The 17858-nt window shown below is 47.0% G+C and overlaps 1 protein-coding gene across 3 annotated transcripts in view; it reads left to right on the top strand.

Annotated features, from left to right (window-relative positions):
• Positions 1-4510: 4510 nt before the first annotated feature.
• The window catches only part of NOS1AP (nitric oxide synthase 1 adaptor protein), a 226750-nt gene continuing 213402 nt past the window's right edge, over positions 4511-17858 (top strand). For 2 of the 3 annotated variants that reach the window (XR_014157408.1, XM_081866018.1), the window contains exon 1: positions 4513-4708. Coding sequence is in view for 2 of the 3 variants with exons in the window: in XM_081866018.1 (XP_081722144.1) it covers positions 4586-4708 (123 nt within the window). In the remaining variant the exon portion in view is untranslated. Of the gene's footprint in view, positions 4709-17858 lie in introns of all 3 variants that reach the window. The other variant, XM_081866017.1, reaches the window with a different exon arrangement.

Here is a 17858-nt window from a genome sequence, read left to right as displayed (position 1 = left end):
GGGACCAACAGACTGGGATTGTGGTCAGCTATTGGGCTGAATGATAGGGACGCGGGTGGCGCTGTGGGTTAAACCACAGAGCCTAGGGCTTGCCGATCAAAAGGTTGGCAGTTCAAATCCCCACAACGGGGTGAGCTCCCGTTGCTCAGTCCCTGCTCCTGCCAACCTAGCAGTTCGAAAGCATGTCAGACTGCAAGTAGATAAATAGGTACCGCTCCCGTGGGAAGGTAAACGGCATTTCTGTGTGCTGCTCTGGTTCACCAGAAGCAGCTTAGTCATGCTGGCCACATGACCCGGAAGCTGTCTGAGGACAAACGCCGGCTCCCTCGGCCTATAGAGTGAGATGAGTGCGCAACCCCCGAATCGGTCACGACTGGACCTAATGGTCAGGGGTCCCTTTACCTTTACCTATTGGGCTGAATGACCAGCTACCTCAGATGGTGCTATTTTGACAGGCGAGAGATTATATGAACCTCTCCGAAATATCTCATCCTGCCACAGAGCACAGGCAAGGAGGAGGCCTCCTATAACAATGGCTGTTGCACCCTTCTTTCCCACCCTCAGCCTTCATAGCAGGTACAGTGTGCATTTCTGGTCCTGTGTCTTTTTACATTGCAGAGTCCTGCAATCTTGCCCATTCCCCACTCTCACGAGGTTGGTTTTCCTATTGCTTGACATACAAGCTTCTCCAGGGAAGATTCCAAGTTAAGATGCTCATATGCAAAGCGAAAGGACAACAGTCACCATAAAAGGAATACATTAATTTTAGTCGAGAGCTCTACTGGAGAAGAAGAAGTTAGGCCTCAAACACCACCGAAAGGTGCAAAAAGGCAGCACTGGAATAATTCCGCTTCTGCAAAAGACATTTCCTTTTCAGGAAAACGAGAAAAGGCTCTTTCAATGGCAAAACCTTGTTCTTAGTGCATCTGAAAACAGCCAGAAATCTTCCTCAACATTTAAAATGAGTTGGTTTGAGAAGCAGGAGATACTTTAGCAAAGCCATCTCTTGGGAGCTGCTGGAAATATCTCTTGCCAATTTCCCCCAAAGGCTTGACAGGTGGCAGCAGAGCTTGGCTTTCACGGGAGGCCAGTATAGCTGATTCGGCCTTGAAAAGGGTGAAGCAAACACGGCTTTGTTGTTGTTTAGTCGTGTCCGACTCTTCATGACCCCATGGACCAGAGCACGCCAGGCACTCCTGTCTTCCACTGTCTCCCGCAGTTTGGTCAAACTCATGCTGGTAGCTTTGAGAACACTGTCCAACCATCTCGTCCTCTGTTGTCCCCTTCTCCTTGTGCCCTCCATCTCTCCCAACATCAGGGTCTTTTCCAGGGAGTCTTCTCTTCTCATGAGGTGGCCAAAGTCTTGGAGCCTCAGCTTCACAATCTGTCCTTCCAGTGAGCACTCAGGGCTGATTTCCTTAAGAATGGATAGGTTTGTTCTTCTTGCATTCTTGCAGTCCATGGGACTCTCAAGAGTCTCCTCCAGCACCATAATTCAAAAGCATCAATTCTTAGGTGATCAGCCTTCTTTATTATTATTATGTTACTTACTGAGTTTATATACCTCCCTATACCCGGAGGTCTCAGGGCGGTTCACAGAAAAGATCACATAAATAATCAGAATAAATACAACAACCCAATAACACACACACCCAAGTAATAATTAATTCACCTCAGCATCCACTAATCAGCAGTGGAGACAGGGCAAAGAGTTTTATGGCAACGTAAGGAATACCAGGTGATTATGGCACAAATTTTTATTGAGTGCAACACAATTCATCAGATGTGAATCCATGACTGTATGCTGTAAAACATTTCCTAGTCCAAGGTGGTTCAACATGTGGCACCTTTTCTAGGCAACTTTTGACACCCCCCCCCCAGCACCCCAGCCCTTGTGCTGCCTCCCTGAAACCAGGAAAAAGTGGGGGCTCTGACGGGGACCTGGAGTTCTCCTGCCTTCAAGCTCCTTTCCAAAGCTTCCCTCCAATATGAAAATTGCTTCTTGGGAGAAAATGACAAACCTAGACACAAATTTACCCACTCTGGAAGAATGGCAGATGAAGATGATTGATTACATGGGACTGGCAGAAATGACCGGCAGAATCCGAGACCAGGGAAAAGAGTCGGCGGAAGAGGACTGGAGGAAATTTAAAGACTATTTACAGAAATATTGCAAAGTTAATGAATGTTAGAATGATGTTGGACTGAAATTAAGTGGTTACCAGCTGCAATGCAAAGGCTGAGTAATAAATTAAAACAATTCATATTAAGTTACAATAAGAATTTGCTGAATTATGATTTGATTTGGAATACAAAAGGGGGAGGTGAGAGGAGGTTTGAGACATAAGGTAATGGAAACAAGTGATTGGAATTATATATGTTTTATTTTGTTCAAAATTGTGTGTTCTTGATTTCTTTGTATTTCTTTTTTGTGTATTTTTGTTTCTTTTTGTGGTATGTATGTTTGTATTAATTGGAAACTCTAATAAATATTTATATATATAAAAAAAGAAAATGACAAACCTAGACAGCATCTTAAAAAGCAGACATCACCTTGCCGACAAAGGCCTGTTAAAGCCATGGTTTTCCCAGTAGTGATGTATGGAAGTGAGAAATGGACCATAAAGAAGGCTGATCACCTAAGAATTGATGCTTTTGAATTATGGTCACGACTGGACCTAAACGGTCAGGGGTCCCTTTACCTTTACACCTCTATATTCCTTCTAGAAGCCTCATTGTTGGGTAGAGCATCTTGCTAATGTGGCATAATAATCCTTCAAGCCCCATAATAAAGTGTTGCGATCCTTGTGTGGCATGCATTGCTATCCCAAAAGGCAAGAACGGCAGCTTTGAAGTGCAATGCAGCAGTTGCGTACATCGATTAATGAATCAGGGCAGAGATTATAGTGGGAACGGACAACCGCTGTGTCGTGATCTTTGCCCGCAGAAGGCACCGGGAGCAAGGTCACACACCCGGCACAACCACCCACCTTTGCAATAAAATAATAAATGGATTTATTTCGTTTTTCAGCTTAAAACTTTACAGTCACATATCCAACTGAAATGGGGTTTAAAATTCACAGCATGTTATATGTTGAAATAAAATTATATGAAAAGGATAAACCGCTCACAGTGCTTTTCTTCTGGGGCGTATGCAGGGGTACGCATACCCCTAAACATTTTGTGAATCTAAGTCTAGCCTCATTGAGGGGCAGTATTTCAATAGGAGTAGGAAAAAAGAGTACCCCTAAACATTTTTTTTAGGGGGGGGAAAGCACTGACCGTTGGTATTTAACTTTTCCTAGTCAATTAGCAAAAAAGGAAAAAATGTATACAAAAATGTATAAAACGGGGTCAAATGTACACTGGAAATGTAGGCACCTTTTATCATATGTGGTGGAAATGTAAGGTAGTAAAAGAATTTTGGGAAATGATATATAATGAGTTGAAAAAAATGTTTAACATAACCTTTGCTTTAAAAAAAGAAGCCTTCTTTTAGGAATTCTAGGTGCCGATATCGCAAGGGAGCAGAAAAGACTATTTATGTATGCAACCACGGCTGTGCGGGTGTTATTGGACCAGAAATGGGGGGAAGCTTCACTTGTTTTTTCCTCTCTCAGACATTTTATACTGTATAGTTTGCAGCCGACCACTCCACCTGCCAAAAAAGAGGACATCACTTTGCATTTGACACGAAGCATACTGTATGCAGATTTGTGCAAATTGTGTCCTCTTCTGCAAGGGCTGACTTCCTTCCCCCTCTTTCTGCGGTTCCTTCAGTTTATTTTTTAATAACTGCTGCATATCCAAATTAATTTACTTTACTCATTTAATTATCTACTCTGCAGGCTATTGCAACAATCCTGCCAATGTTTTTATCCGTTTGCAATTTATCCAAGGAACCATTTCCATTCTTTTTATAAAAAGTTCATCTTGATTTCTTATTCTTCCGGCAAGTTTCGCCATCTCTGCATATTCCATAAGTATTTCTTTAATCCATTCTCCCTTTGCTTCTTTCCATTTTCGGGCAAGTAGCATTCTTGCCGCTGCAGTCGCAGAAAGGAATAAATTTCTATATAATTTAGGCTAGAATTCCCAGTCCAGTTTCAAGCCGGCGCCGCCCCCCCCCCCCCAGGTACCGCCCGGCTTCTCCCTTTGCGCCGGAGCCGCCCACTCGACGGCTTATCCGGCTCCACGGATGCCGCCTTGGGGGTCCGATCGCTTTTCCGACCCCCCGGAGGGAGAGAGGGTGGTCCGGACGGAGAGGAAGCGCGTCCGACGGGTCTCCTTGGCTAGGACGGCGCGCCGCCCGCTCGACGGCTGCGCCGATCGCGGACGGGGCGGGCGCAGCTTCGCCCGGCCGCGCGGCTCCTCCTTCGCGGGCGGCGCATGCCGGGAAGCGGCGGCGGCGGCGGCGTGCGCTCTCCCGACCGGAGCTTCCTCGGGGCGGTGCCGTCCCGGGGCCCGCCTCCCCGGGTTGAGGCCGAGGGGCCGCCGCCGCCGCCGCCGCCGGACCGAGGGAGCGCCAGGACAGCGCGATCGCCCGCCCGCCCGCCTGCGCCTTCCCGCCGCCCTCCTCCCCGCGATGCCCGTCGGGGCCTCCCCGTCGGCCAAGACCCGCTACAGCCTGGTGGACGACCGGCACGACCTGCGCGTCCCGCTGCACAACGACGACGCCTTCCAGCACGGCATCGCCTTCGAGGCCAAGGTAGGCGACCGGCGGACGGGGCGAGAGGTCGAGGGGGCTCGCGGGCGCGTACAGAAAGCCTCTCCTTTCCGAGGCGCGCGCTCGGGAGCGCTTCTCCCAGCAGGGCTTGGTGGGGAGGGCATCTGTTCCTTGGGGTGAGGTTGTGCGCTCTGCACGTGCTCCAGAGCACCCTTGCTCCGCATCTGGATGCCAGCCTCGACGGGGGAGAAGGGAGGGTAGGGGCCAGCCCGGTTCGAGTCGAAGGAAAGAGCGCTTTGGACCGGGGGTCCTGCTGTCTCGCAAGGCTCGCCCGTGCCAAGGTGAGGAGGTGGCTCCGAGTCTGCTTGTGCCCCCGCGCAAAGGGCACGAGGTCTGCCCAGGGAGTGGGCATCGAGCGAGCTGGCTTTCCTGGGTGCCCCTTCCTGGTGCCCATTGCTGGTATCTCCAATGATAACCTCAAATATATACCAATTTATAATACAGTTATTAATAGCAATAGCCTGCTGGGATCTCTGAGTCCCAGGGTGGCACCTGGCTTCGCTCGGGAGCAGGTGCCCTTTGTCTCTTGTTTGCCAAGCAGGCAGGTGTGCCCTCTTCTTCCCCTCCCTGCCTGGAGAGAAAATGGGCAGCGCTTACCCACTTGCCGTCTCCGCTCTTGGCTTGCTCGGAATCAGGAGGGGAGGCCTTGGGCAAAGGCGGCTGGGCATCTCGGGTTGCTGGTGCCACCTTTGTGCTGGGGTCCCTGCCATGGCACCTGCAGGCGCTGCCCCCTTCATCGCAAGGGGCCGGGGGGGGGGCCTTTTGCTTCTCCCCTCCCCTTTTAAAAGTACATAGAGTTGAAGGACGAAGTTGAAACTCGCTTTGCTTTCCAGTCCTTGGTCAGTCAGAGCGATGGAGAGAAAGGGTGGGTGGGTGTGATTTTGGGGGGAGAAAGATGGTGCGGGTGGGGGGGAGGAATGTGGGGTGCCACCGGAGCCGAGGGAGAGAGGGGTGACATCTTCTTCTTCTTCTTCTTCTTTGACGATCACTCGTAGCCAAGTAAGATTGTTTTCCATAAACACGGTTTTAACAATGAGTCCAAAAGGGACTGTGGAGGCCAATTCTGGATCCACACATCCTTCCACAGGGGGGACATTGGTTTCCGGGCGGGAGTTGATCACAGTGTGGATTTGCCAAGCGTGCCTTCCTCCTAGCGCGTTTCTCCCTTGCGTCCTGAGTTCGAGTGTCTTCAAAGCCCATGACACCTTTGGTAAAGGCTGTTTCCCAATTGGAGCGCTCACAGGCCAGTGTTTCCCAGTTGTCAGTGTTTATACTACATTTTTTTAGATTTGCCTTGAGAGAGTCTTTAAACCTCTTTTGTTGACCACCAGCATTACGCTTTCCATTTTTAAGTTGGGAATAGAGTAGTTGCTTTGGAAGACGATTGGGTGAGATAGTGCTGTTGAAATTGCATTTTTAAAATGTGTTGCCCCCCAGCAACCCCTGTCCTGCTTCATCCTTCACCTCAGCCAGAAAGCTTTCTCTCTGCCACATACTTTGGCACAGCCTCATAATGTACCCTGACTGTGTTATGTTGATCACCCATTGCTTAAAACAATGACAACAACCAAAATGACAACAAAAACGATGACAACAACCTATTGCTCATTCCGCCTCTTAAGCATGCAGCACTGGCCTTATTATTATCATTATTTATTGAATTTACATACCGCCTATACCTGGGAGTCTCAGGGCGGTTTGCAGAATAAAATCAAGATATAAAACCACAAAATACATAATAAAAACAACCATCCAATAGCTGCCCCCAAAAAACACATTTTAAAAGGGCATAGGATGTCAGTCAGGTCAAGCAAAGGCCTGATTAAAAAGGAATGTGTTTGGCTGGCGCCTAAAGGTGTCTAATGAAGTCGCCAGGCAAACTTCCCTGGGGAGAGCATTCCGCAGACAGGGAGCCACTGCAGAAAAGGCCCCGTTCTCGTGCTGCCACCCTCCGAACCTCTCAAGGAGGAGGCACACGAAGGAGGGCCTCAGAAGATGATCTCGGGGTCTGGGTAGGTTCTTATGGAAAGAGGTGGGACAGGGACGCGGCTGGCACTGTGGGTTAAACCACAGAGCCTAGGACTTTCCGATCAGAAAGTTGGTAGTTCGAATCCCCGTGACGGGGTGAGCTCCCGTTGCTCGGTCCCTGTTCCTGCCAACCTAGCTGTTCGAAAGCACACCAGTGCAAGTAGATAAATAGGTACCGCTCTGGCAGGAAGGTAAACGGTGTTTCCGTGCGCTGCTCTGGTCCGCCAGAAGCGTCTTAGTCATGCTGGCCACATGACCCGGAAGCTGTATGCCAGCTCCCTCGGCCAATAAAGCGAGATGAGCGCCGCAACCCCAGAGTCGGCCACAACTGGACCTAATGGTCAGGGGTCCCTTTACCTTTACCTATTACAGCAAACAGACTCTGGGAGTTTTGTAACCTGCACCGACACAAAATCACAAAAAAGTCCACACCAGCAATTGGTACGCGGATGTCCCTTCATGCTTATGTATGTTCCATCCTATGTGTTATCCAACTTAGTCCTACATTTCCGTGTTGGATAAAAGTAAGTAATATTCATGAACGATGCCTCATTATGCATTTGGACAGGTATTCTATTGCCCTCTAATCATTAGACTCCTGCTTGTCTCCCATAATCATCTCTCCCCCTCTTAAATTGCATGCAGTAATTATTGTTTCCTTTTTTTAAAAAAAGCACCCAGGTTAGGCACATTTCCACCTGTTCACCAATCCCTGTTCATTCTTTGTGTAGTTGTGAGGCAGGGTTCTGACATCGCCCAACCCTGACTACTTCTGAATGTTGTTGCTGTTTTATTAATTTATTCATTTTACATGTGCATCAAAGTAATTAACAAACATGTCATTAAAACATTGTAGTATGTCATTATTGCTCTCTGCTATCATCATGAATTTGCACGTGTGACCCAGTCACTTCTGGCTACACGGGGCCTTGTCTTTGTTTTTTAATTTTTATTTCCGTAAGCTGGCAACATGGGTTATGATGAACTTTAAAGCCCTAGTAGGCTTGCAAATAGTTGCTTTCCTGGTTGCTTAGGACAAATCAGAATTGCCTAGGTAACCAGGCAAGAACTTAGCTCTTTCTTGAGCACAAATGAATCACACAGATATGTTGGGGCAGGCAGACTTGGGGTTTGTTTGTTTGTTTGTTTATGATGGATATTTAGTTAGAGTTAAATACTGTGGGGTTTTTTATTATTTTTGTTTTGTTACTATGTTATGCAATTTTGTGTTTTTATATTGTGAACTGCCCTGTGAGCCTTGGATAAAAGGTGAAATAAAATAAATGAATCAATCAATCAATCAATCCAATAAAATAAGAGTTCGGCAGATTTTCAAATGTTGGTTATTGTTAAGGAATTAACTTCACTGGAACAACAAAACGGTTTTGACCTTTCCCCAACTCTCCATAATGTAATGTCTCCCTTGCAGCAGTATTTCATGTTTACTTCAGTCGGCGCCTCTCACCTTCCTTAGGGCAAGCAGAATTTAGTTCCACACATCTCGTCGCATCGTTTCCCAAGCTTGGAATTTTAATGGGACTCCCTTCTGACTAGACTGCATTCACTTTTCTGATGTTTCCTTACCTGATTTTTTTGAATACGTTTCATGCCATCTTTCCCGTGACATAAAAGCCACTTCTAGAAATCTAGTGGGAGTTTAGCACTCATTTCCATGTTAAACTGCTTCCGGGGAGGAAAAATCAGTTTGCAGTATTGTTAACCTGGAAAATAACGGGAGTTTTGCACTGCAATTTGGCAAGGTTTTCATGGCTCAAGCCGTGTGATGAATTTTGGGCTGATATTCTGGCATTCAGTTATTTCCTGCCAATTTCGTGAGTGAAATGGGGACAGAGGGACTGGGGACAGAAGCCCTGCTGTAGAATCAAGATCAATGAAATGCTGGATCTTCTTGTCAGCTGGGGAGATGGTTGTCCCATAAGCCGGCCTTATTTGAGGATTGTAGCCATCAGTTAAGATATTGCTTCCCATTGCTAGAATGAAGTGAACAGGACAGTGGTGGGTGAAAAACACGACCAGATCCAGATGTTCTCCGGGTGATATGTGACGTGAGTGTGTGGTTGACGGACACCATTACAGGGACATCAGAGATGTTGCTCTTCTCTGTGTGTATATGTGTTAATGCTCAGGATTCATGATGTCAAGTGCAAAGCATGGGGATGCTGAGCTGTACTGAAAAATGCAATGTGTAAATGGCCTTAAAAGGGTATTGCAACTCTTAAGATGTGCAGTTCCAAGGTGCTGGCATTTTAGGCCATCTTCTGAATTTGCACTGCTTGCCCTTGAATTTCTTCGGAAAGTTCAGTTCTTTTGGCAGTTCTTCCGCCTCTCCACAGTAACACACATTAGCCTTGCTGACATATTTAGCGTTCAATATTTCCATAGCTTGATATACAAAGTTCCTCTGATATCAATGTTTCCAAATGGTGGATTTTCCCAGAAATGATTGAGTAATCTTTCTGCATCCTTCTGATAACCTTTGTTGGTGCTTTAGCAATGTGCTGTGGTCTCAACCACTGAGCCTTTTGGGCTTGCCGATCAGAAGGTCGGCGGTTTGAATCCCCGCGACGGGGTGAGCTCCCATTGCTTTGTCCCAGCTCCTGCCAACCTACCAGTTCAAAAGCACGCTAGCGCAAGTAGATAAATAGGTACCACTGCGGCGGGAAAGTGAACGGTGTTTCCGTGCACTCTGGTTTCCATCACGGTGTCCCATTGCACCAGAAGCAGTTTAGTCCTGCTGGCCATATGACTCAGAAAGCTGTCTGCGGACAAACGTTGGCTCCCTCGGCCTGAAAGCGAGATGAGCACAGCAACCCCATAGTCTCATTTGACTGGACTTAACCGCCCAGGGGTCCTTTACCTTACCTTTACCCTATTCCCTCTCCCGCTGCTTTAAGTCTGAAAGAGCCCAAAGTGTTGCTGTTTGCAAGCAGGCTGTTCTGTTGTGCCAGAGGTGGCCAGATTCCATGTTCGATATTCCATTCCACCTTTTGGTTCAGACGTGGAACTATTGCATGTCACATCTCTGTTTACATTCCAGCACTGTTTGCTGGCATAAGCGGAACTTCTGTTGTGTTGCTTTTGCTTTTCCTTCTCTGTCTCTCTCAGAAGGACAGCAAAGAGAGACGACATGTTTCTTTGTCTTGATTTATGTTTAATAAATCCGTAGTTTGTTTAGTATGTCTTCATGTGCCTCAAGCCTCTTTCATTGCGCAGTTTTGCTCTGCTAAATAAAGTGTGCCCATGTCAGCAGACTTGGGTCACTGATTAATGTCGCACCAGAGGTCGGAGGATCTTCGCAGCGTGATGGCTGGAAGGAGACGATCCAGCTAGGGGCTAGCCAGCTGGCCTTTCGACCCATGGGGTAGCAGTAAGAATGTGCTTTTAGAGCTGGACAACTGCTCTGACCTCTCATTATTCCCCACCCCCCTTCTGCCATTATCTAGCATTGGGAACAATGAATCATGAATGCCCATCTTCCCTGAGTTGGAACACGTTGGGGGGTGGGTATTGGATCTTGTAGCCCTGGGAGGAGTGCAAAAGGGAGACAAGAGACTAGGAGGACCTCTAACCACGACACAGTCTTTCCCAGTGATCTGGGAACCCTGACTCTGGGGGAAATAGATAGAAATGCATCACTAGTTTTCCTATAATATCTGGGCTAATTTGATCGAAGGAGAGGGACTTGCCCAAGGTCTCGCCTGAGATAGGTCAGACCTGAAGCTGTGTTTTCCAGATCTAATCCCAACTTGTCATCAGTTCCTACTGGGCACAGAGCCAGTAAAACTCTGCAACTGGATGTTCATAAACAAAGCATCTTCTTCATGCCATCTATGTACAGTCATACCTCATGTTACGTCCCGCAGCGACCCGAAAGTACCGAAAAGGGTTACTTCCGGGTTTTGCTGCTTGCGCATGCGCAGAAGCAGTGAATCACAACCCGCGTGTGCACAGATGCGCCACTGCAGGTTGCGCTCTTTTCATATTGCAAACGGGCCTCCGGAACGGATCCCGTTCGCAACCAGAGGTACCACAGTATAAGACAACTTTTCACAGCGGTGGCTAAGCTCTGGCCGCCATGGGGATATTGGGTTCCCCTCAGATCTCCCCCAATGGCTGCCCAGTCTGGCTGGCTGGGGCTGATGGAAGTTTGAGCCCAATGACACCCAAAAGGCCACAGATCTGCCACCCACGTTGTACAACTGCTACACTCCATAAAAACTCTTTGCTGAAATATTTTGGCAGCAGGTTCCTCCACCCAGTTTGGGGTGAGTTAATTACTACTCTATCTAAATCCCATTTCCTCTGGTTTTGAATTGTGGAACAATTCATTTCATGTCGGAAACAACAACAACAACAAGAAGTTCACAAAGGAGAGCGGGGTGGTGGCAGGCAGGTGGGCAAATGCCAGCTCTCTGGTTAGGTGTCAGGACAAGCAAAGTTGCATGTGCTGTTCAAACAACGGAGGAGAGGGAGAGAAGGCTATGCAAAAAGCTGAGCTGGGATAAGTCTGTGTGAAGAGGCAAGAGACATGTGAAGATTCCTTTCATAGGAAGACTGAGCTTTGGGCGTGAGGAGAGAGGATTTTATTCTGCCAGGAGGAATAATTTGGGAGCAGATGAAGATGGCATTTTCACATTATAAATGGCATACATTCCCAGGACCACATTACTCCTGCTCTGGCTTTTTAAATACCTTCCGACAGTTCTACATGTTTTATTTTGCAACCAGGACGTGGGTGGCGTTGTGGTCTAAACCACGGAGCCTCTTGGGCTTGCCAATCAGAAAGTTGGCGGTTCGAATCCCCGTGACGGGGTGAGCTCCCTTTGCTCTGTCCCAGGTCCTGCGTTTCCGTGCGTTCTGGTTTCCATTGCGCCAGAAGTGGTTTAGTCATGCTGGCCACATGACCCACAAAGCTGTCTGTGGGCAAACACTGGCTCCCTCGGCCTGAAAGCAAGATGAGTGCCGCAATCCCATAGGTTTTTAAAACCTATGAAAGGAGCCATGGTGGGAATAGGAAACAACACTGCAAATTTACTGTCAGATATCAACTACTGGAGTAAAATATTACTGAGCATGAACTATGCACATGAGATATTTAAAGAATATTCTCTATTAACATTTGTAAATAATAATTATGAGAATTTTTGGAAGCAACACTCTTAGGGCAGGCAGAAATTCAGCAGATGGTGATGTTTTTCCCATCATTGCTACTGCAGGGGTGAATTCTTATTAAAGGTAAAGGTAAAGGGACCCCGGACAGCTAAGTCCAGTTGTGAACAACTCTGGGGTTGCGGCGCTCATCTCGCTTTACTGGCCAAGGGAGCAGGCATTTGTCCGCACACAGTTTTTCCAGGTCGTGTGGCCAGCATGACTAAGCCGCTTCTGGCGAAACCAGAGCAGCACACAGAAACGCTGTTTACCTTCCCACCGGAGTGGTACATATTTATCTACTTGCACTTCGATGTGCTTTCGAACTGCTAGGTTGGCAGGAGCTGGGACTGAACAACGGGAGCTCTCCCCATTGCGGGGATTCGAACCGCTGACCTTCCGATCGGCAAGCCCAAGGCTCAGTGGTTTACACCACAGCGCCACCCGCGTCCCCTAGATTCTTACTACCTAGGTCTTAAGACATAGTGCCTCTTTTAAGAAACAAAAAACCCAAAACCTATTCACTTGAAGAGTTAGACACAACTAAACCCAGTGGAATAATTGCGCTGAAGAACACCAACTCTTTATAGGACTGGACTGTGATCCATCCAGCTCTTCTGAGCAAATTGTAATTCTGGGTAACAGGTCTACTCAGACTGAAGTTTGCGTGTGAGATGATGAACTGTTTGGACATGTATGTGCTTAGGTACAGTTAAAGAAAGATGGTTAGACATTGTGCAGCGTTGCCTTGTTCATATTTTCTCAGCCATTCCATCCCATAACTGCCCCCCCATGCATGTGCCTTTTCTCCATGCACAAGCCCTGATAAATATATTCCGAAAGTTAAAGAGTAGGCAATTTAGGGTGTCGGCCTAAGTGCGCAGCAGCTAGTGGCTGGCAAGGAGAGAGTTGAGATTTGGTTGAGATGGAGATAAGATAGGTGACAACAATTCCCTTGTGCGTCTCCTTGCCTCTTTCAGGATGTTTAGCGCTGGACCCAAATGCCTTCCAGTCTGTTCCTTCGGCTACTCAATGCAAGATTGGTGCTAATCTGCATTTGGGACTATAATTGAAAAGCATTCCTGTTTCTCAAATTGCAGGGAGTACGATTTTGAATTAAGTACGAGGAACCTGAAAGGGGAGTTTAGAACCAGAACTGGCTCTCCAGGAGGTTGTGAAATCATCTGCCTTGAGAAAGTTTTCCAGAAAGGAGAAGTTACTGGGGTGGTTTAGACATAGGTGGTCACAGCGGCTTGGAAACGCTGTAAAAGGATGGGAAAATGATTCCCCCAACCATGAAAGCCTTTTCTCCCCAAGCAATTGAGGGGGAGGGTGAAAGTGGACTACAAGGGCCCAGTATAGACCCTCCAAGTGTCCCTATTTTCCAGGGACAGTCCCAGATTTACAGAAGCCATCCCGGTTTCTGATTTGATCCCGGAATGTCCCACTTTTCCTTAGGACATGCCAGTTTTCATCAGTGAAATGTTGGAGGGTCTGGAGTTATGTGACCCACAAGTCAAGGAGATAACATATAGCCTTTAGGAGACATCTGCCCTGTATTGGGTAGGTTTTTTTAATGCTTAATATTTCATTATGTTTATTTATTTGGTTTTTCAGATTATAATTTTGCAACCACATATCCAACACACAACATAAAAAACAAGATTCCGAAGAATCTCCCTTTGTGGGTCCAATTGTTAATCATTTCCTCCTGCATCTTTTATAATAATCCAATTCTTTTATCTCTCCATTGTATCCAAAATTTACTATTAAACTACAAGTCATATTCCAACCCTACTAACGATTTTAACTGTTTACAATGGTCTTTAAGATAAATTATGAATTTTCCCCATTTCGGTATAATCCATCAACTTGATCTGCCATTCTTCTCTGGTTGGGACTTTATCTTCTTTCCATCTCTGGGCCAATAACATCTGTGCAGTCGTGGTCACATACATAAATAGTCTTTTCTGCTCCCTTGGGATTTCGGCACCTAGGGTTCCAAAATGAAAGGCTTTGGGGGATTTTTAAAGAAAAAGTTATTTTAAACATTTTTTTCAACCCATTATGTATCATTTCCCAAAATTCTTTTACTACCTTATATTTCCACCACATATGATGAAAGGTGCCTTCTTTTTCCTTACATTTCCAGCATACATTTGACCCTGTTTTAAAAGAAAGGCCTCATGGGGGTTTTTTATAGAAAAAGTTATTTTAAATATTTTTTTCAGTTCCTTATACAGTGGTGCCCCGCAAGACGAATGCCTCGCAAGACGGAAAACCCGCTAGACGAAAGGGTTTTCCGTTTTGGAGGTGCTTCGCAAAACGAATTTCCTATGGGCTTGCTTTGCAAGACGAAAATGTCTTGCGAGTTCCTCCGTGTTTTTTTCCCTTCCCCCCCTTTTTCTAAGCCGCTTATCAGCTGATCCGCTAAGCCGCTAATAGCGCTAATTTGCTAAACCGCTAATGGGCTTGCTTCGCAAGACGAAAAAACCGCAAGACGAAGAGACTCGTGGAACGGATTCTTTTCGTCTTGTGAGGCACCACTGTATATCAGTTTGTTTGTTTTTAAGGGAAGGGAGCTTCAAAGAGTAATGTCTTCCCCTTGAACATATCTAAAGCAGCTGTCAGTCAGGATTCTCTTCTGATATAAAGGGGTTTAACAGGTGGGTAGTGCCCAGGGTCATCTTAAGTACAGTGGTGCCTCGCAAGACGAAAATAAACCGTTCCGCGAGTCTCTTCGTCTAGCGGTTTTTTCGTCTTGCGAAGCAACCCTATTAGCGGCTTAGCGGATTAGCGCTATTACTGGCTTAGCAGCTTAGCGGCTTTTAAAGGCTTAGCGGATTAGCAGCTAAGAGGCTATTAGTGGCTTAGCAGCTTAGAAAAAGGGGGGGCAAGCCCATAGGGAAATTCGTCTTGCGAAGCGCCTCGAAAAACGGAAAACCCTTTCGTCTAGCGGGTTTTTCGTCTTGCGAGGCATTCGTCTTGCGGGGCACCACTGTATATCCAGCGCTGTGGTACAAAGATCCGTCCGGTGCCACCCCCTGGCCAACTGCAAAACAAGGGAGGGGGTGGTGGAAAATGTCCTCTGTCACCTCCACTGCCCTTATCCCCCGGTGTGGTGGCGGTGCTCAAGCAGGAAAACGGGCTGGCGGACATGTTCTCCGGTGTCAAGGCGCCTGAGAAAGCAGCCCAGGAAGGAAAGCAGGAGACGGACAACGGACCGGGAACAGGGCTGTCTTTATCAGATGCAGAGGTTTGGGAGGGAAGCTGCACTCCCGCCAGCTTGGTGCAAAGATCCCGGCGCCCCCCTTTTCCCAGAGTTTTCGACCTTTTTTTAGGGCTGGAGGAGGCGGCCAGTGGGGAAGAGGCGGAGGCTGGACGCGGCGCCTCCTGGATCAGCTGGCCGCTTCGTGCCGCAGTGGCCACGGCAGGCAGCACACTGAGCGAGTGGGCCTGCGCCAATTGAGCGAGGGCGCGTGTGCCGCTCCTGCTGAGTGCCGGCTCAGTTTTTTCCCTTTCGGCCTTCTGGCGCCCTGCAGAATTCAGCGCCTGCAGGCTAAAAGGGAAAAAACCAAGCCGACACTCAGCGGGAGTGGTGCATGCACCCTCGCTCACTGAGCGGGCTTGTTCGGTGTTCCCCAGACTCTCACTTGGCGCCCTCCAGAACTTGGTGCCCATATATTCAATAAACCTTTCCAAATCTTCTTGTTCTCTTCTTCCATAAATTAAGTCTGAAAGCTTTGCATGTTGAGTCAACTTAAGTTGCCATTCTTTTTAGGTTGGGAGCACGCTCGTTTTCCATTTTTGGGCTAACAAAACACGGGCCGCAGTAGTGGCATACATAAGTAATCTTTTTTGACACTTGGGAATTTCAGTCTGAATTATCCCCAACAGTAAGGACTCTGGGTTTATTTGCGGGGGCGGGGTGTCTTTTAAACATTTTTTTCAGTTCATTGTGAATTATTTCCCATTACTATTTTACCCTTTTACAGGTCCACCACATATGATAGAACGTACCCTTTCCTAGCTTCTGAGCTACTTCTGACTTGTATAAAACAGTGAAGTACAAATGGATGATGGGACAAACTCACTGTCTCAGCACTAACATGAAGCACAAGCCTCAGGGGCACATTTGGCAAGAAGTACAGCCCTCCACAGAATTCCTGAGGCCAGCTCCATGGGATTAATAATAATAATAATAATAATAATAATAATAACAACAACAACAACAACAACAACAACAACAACAACAACCTTTTTTGACACCTGGGAATTTCAGTCTGAATTATCTCCAACAGAAAGGACTCTAGTTTTTTGCGGGAAAAGTACTTTAAATATTTTTTTCACTTCGTTACGGATCACTTCCCAATACTCTTTTACCCTTTTGACACCTGGGAATTTCAGTCTGAATTATCTCCAACAGAAAGGACTCTAGTTTTTTGCGGGAAAAGTACTTTAAATATTTTTTTCACTTCGTTACGGATCACTTCCCAATACTCTTTTACCCTTTTACGTTTCTACCACATATCAAAGAACGTTCCCTCCAGCTCTTTGCATCTCCACCACTTAACTGATTCATTCTTATACATCTTAGCAAGCCTACTCGGAGTAGGCAGAAGGTGCACTTCCTAAAAATCTAAGACGGAGTCATCACATGACTCAGACGATCCCTTGAGGTTTCCCGTTCACTGGCTAGCTTCTGTTCCTACATCCTTCTGATTGTACACCCTACTGTTCCTTTTTTTAAATGTCCCCTTCGGTCATGTGCTTCTGCTCCACATCTCGACCACATCACCTCTGCTTGTGTGATTCAGAAACCGTGGGATGGAAAAGAGCTGTTCTTCCTATACGGAGCAACAGGCAGACGGACATCCAACCTGGAGAGTTTGGGATAAGGACAGGGGGGGGGTGCTTGTTGCAAATTAGAATTCATTCATTCTGAGTCTTTCTCATCCAGCAATGGTATCACCAATGTAGGGAAGCTTTTGCCAGTTCTTTATTTTACTGGTAGATATATAGATGGATAGGGACGTGGGTGGCACTGTGGGTTAAACCACAGTGCCTAGGACTTGCCGATCGTATGGTCGGCGTTTCGAATCCCCGCGACGGGGTGAGCTTCCGTTGCTCAGCCCCAGCTCCTGCCAACCTAGCAGTTCGAAAGCACGTCAGAGTGCAAGTAGATAAATAAAAACCGCTCTGGCAGGAAGGTAAAAGGCGTTTCCGTGTGCTGCTCTGGTTCGCCAGAAGTGGCTTACTTATGCTGGCCACATGACCAGGAAGCTGTACGCCGGCTCCCTTGGCCAATAAAGCGAGATGAGCGCTGCAACCCCCGAGTCGGCCACGACTGGACCTAATGGTCAGGGGTCCCTTTACCTTTATATAGATGGGTGGATATAACATGTAACTAGAGAGAGGATAGATACAGCACATAACTATTAAATTAAATTAATACATATTAAATTAATAAATTAAACACATGCACACAGATAAATGCATTTTTACAGCAGAGCAAAAGCACCATATAGATATCTTCTTCTTGAAAGTTATCATTCCATGTGCGGAAAATACAGTGGTGCCCCGCAAGACGAACGCCTCGCAAGACGGAAAACCCACTAGACGAAAGGGTTTTCCGTTTTGGAGGCGCTTCGCAAAACGAATTTCCCTATGGGCTTGCTTTGCAAGACGAAAATGTCTTGCGAGTTCCTGCGGGGTTTTTCCCCTTTTCCCCCTTTTCCTAAGCCCTAAGCCGCTTATCAGCTGATCCGCTAAAAGCCGCTAAACCGCTAATAGTGCTAATCCGCTAAGCTGTCAATGGGCTTGCTTCGCAAGACGAAAAAACCGCTATACGAAGAGCCTCACGGAACGGATTAATTTCGTCTTGCGAGGCACCACTGTAACGTCTTATCGCTCTGAGCATCCTGCTTACTTGATT

The sequence above is a fragment of the Podarcis erhardii genome (assembly GCF_964252035.2).
Source record: "Podarcis erhardii genome assembly, chromosome: 6".
Lineage (NCBI taxonomy): Eukaryota > Metazoa > Chordata > Lepidosauria > Squamata > Lacertidae > Podarcis > Podarcis erhardii.
The sequence above is the reverse complement of the archived record's forward strand: the minus strand, read 5'-3'. Positions and strand labels throughout refer to the sequence as shown.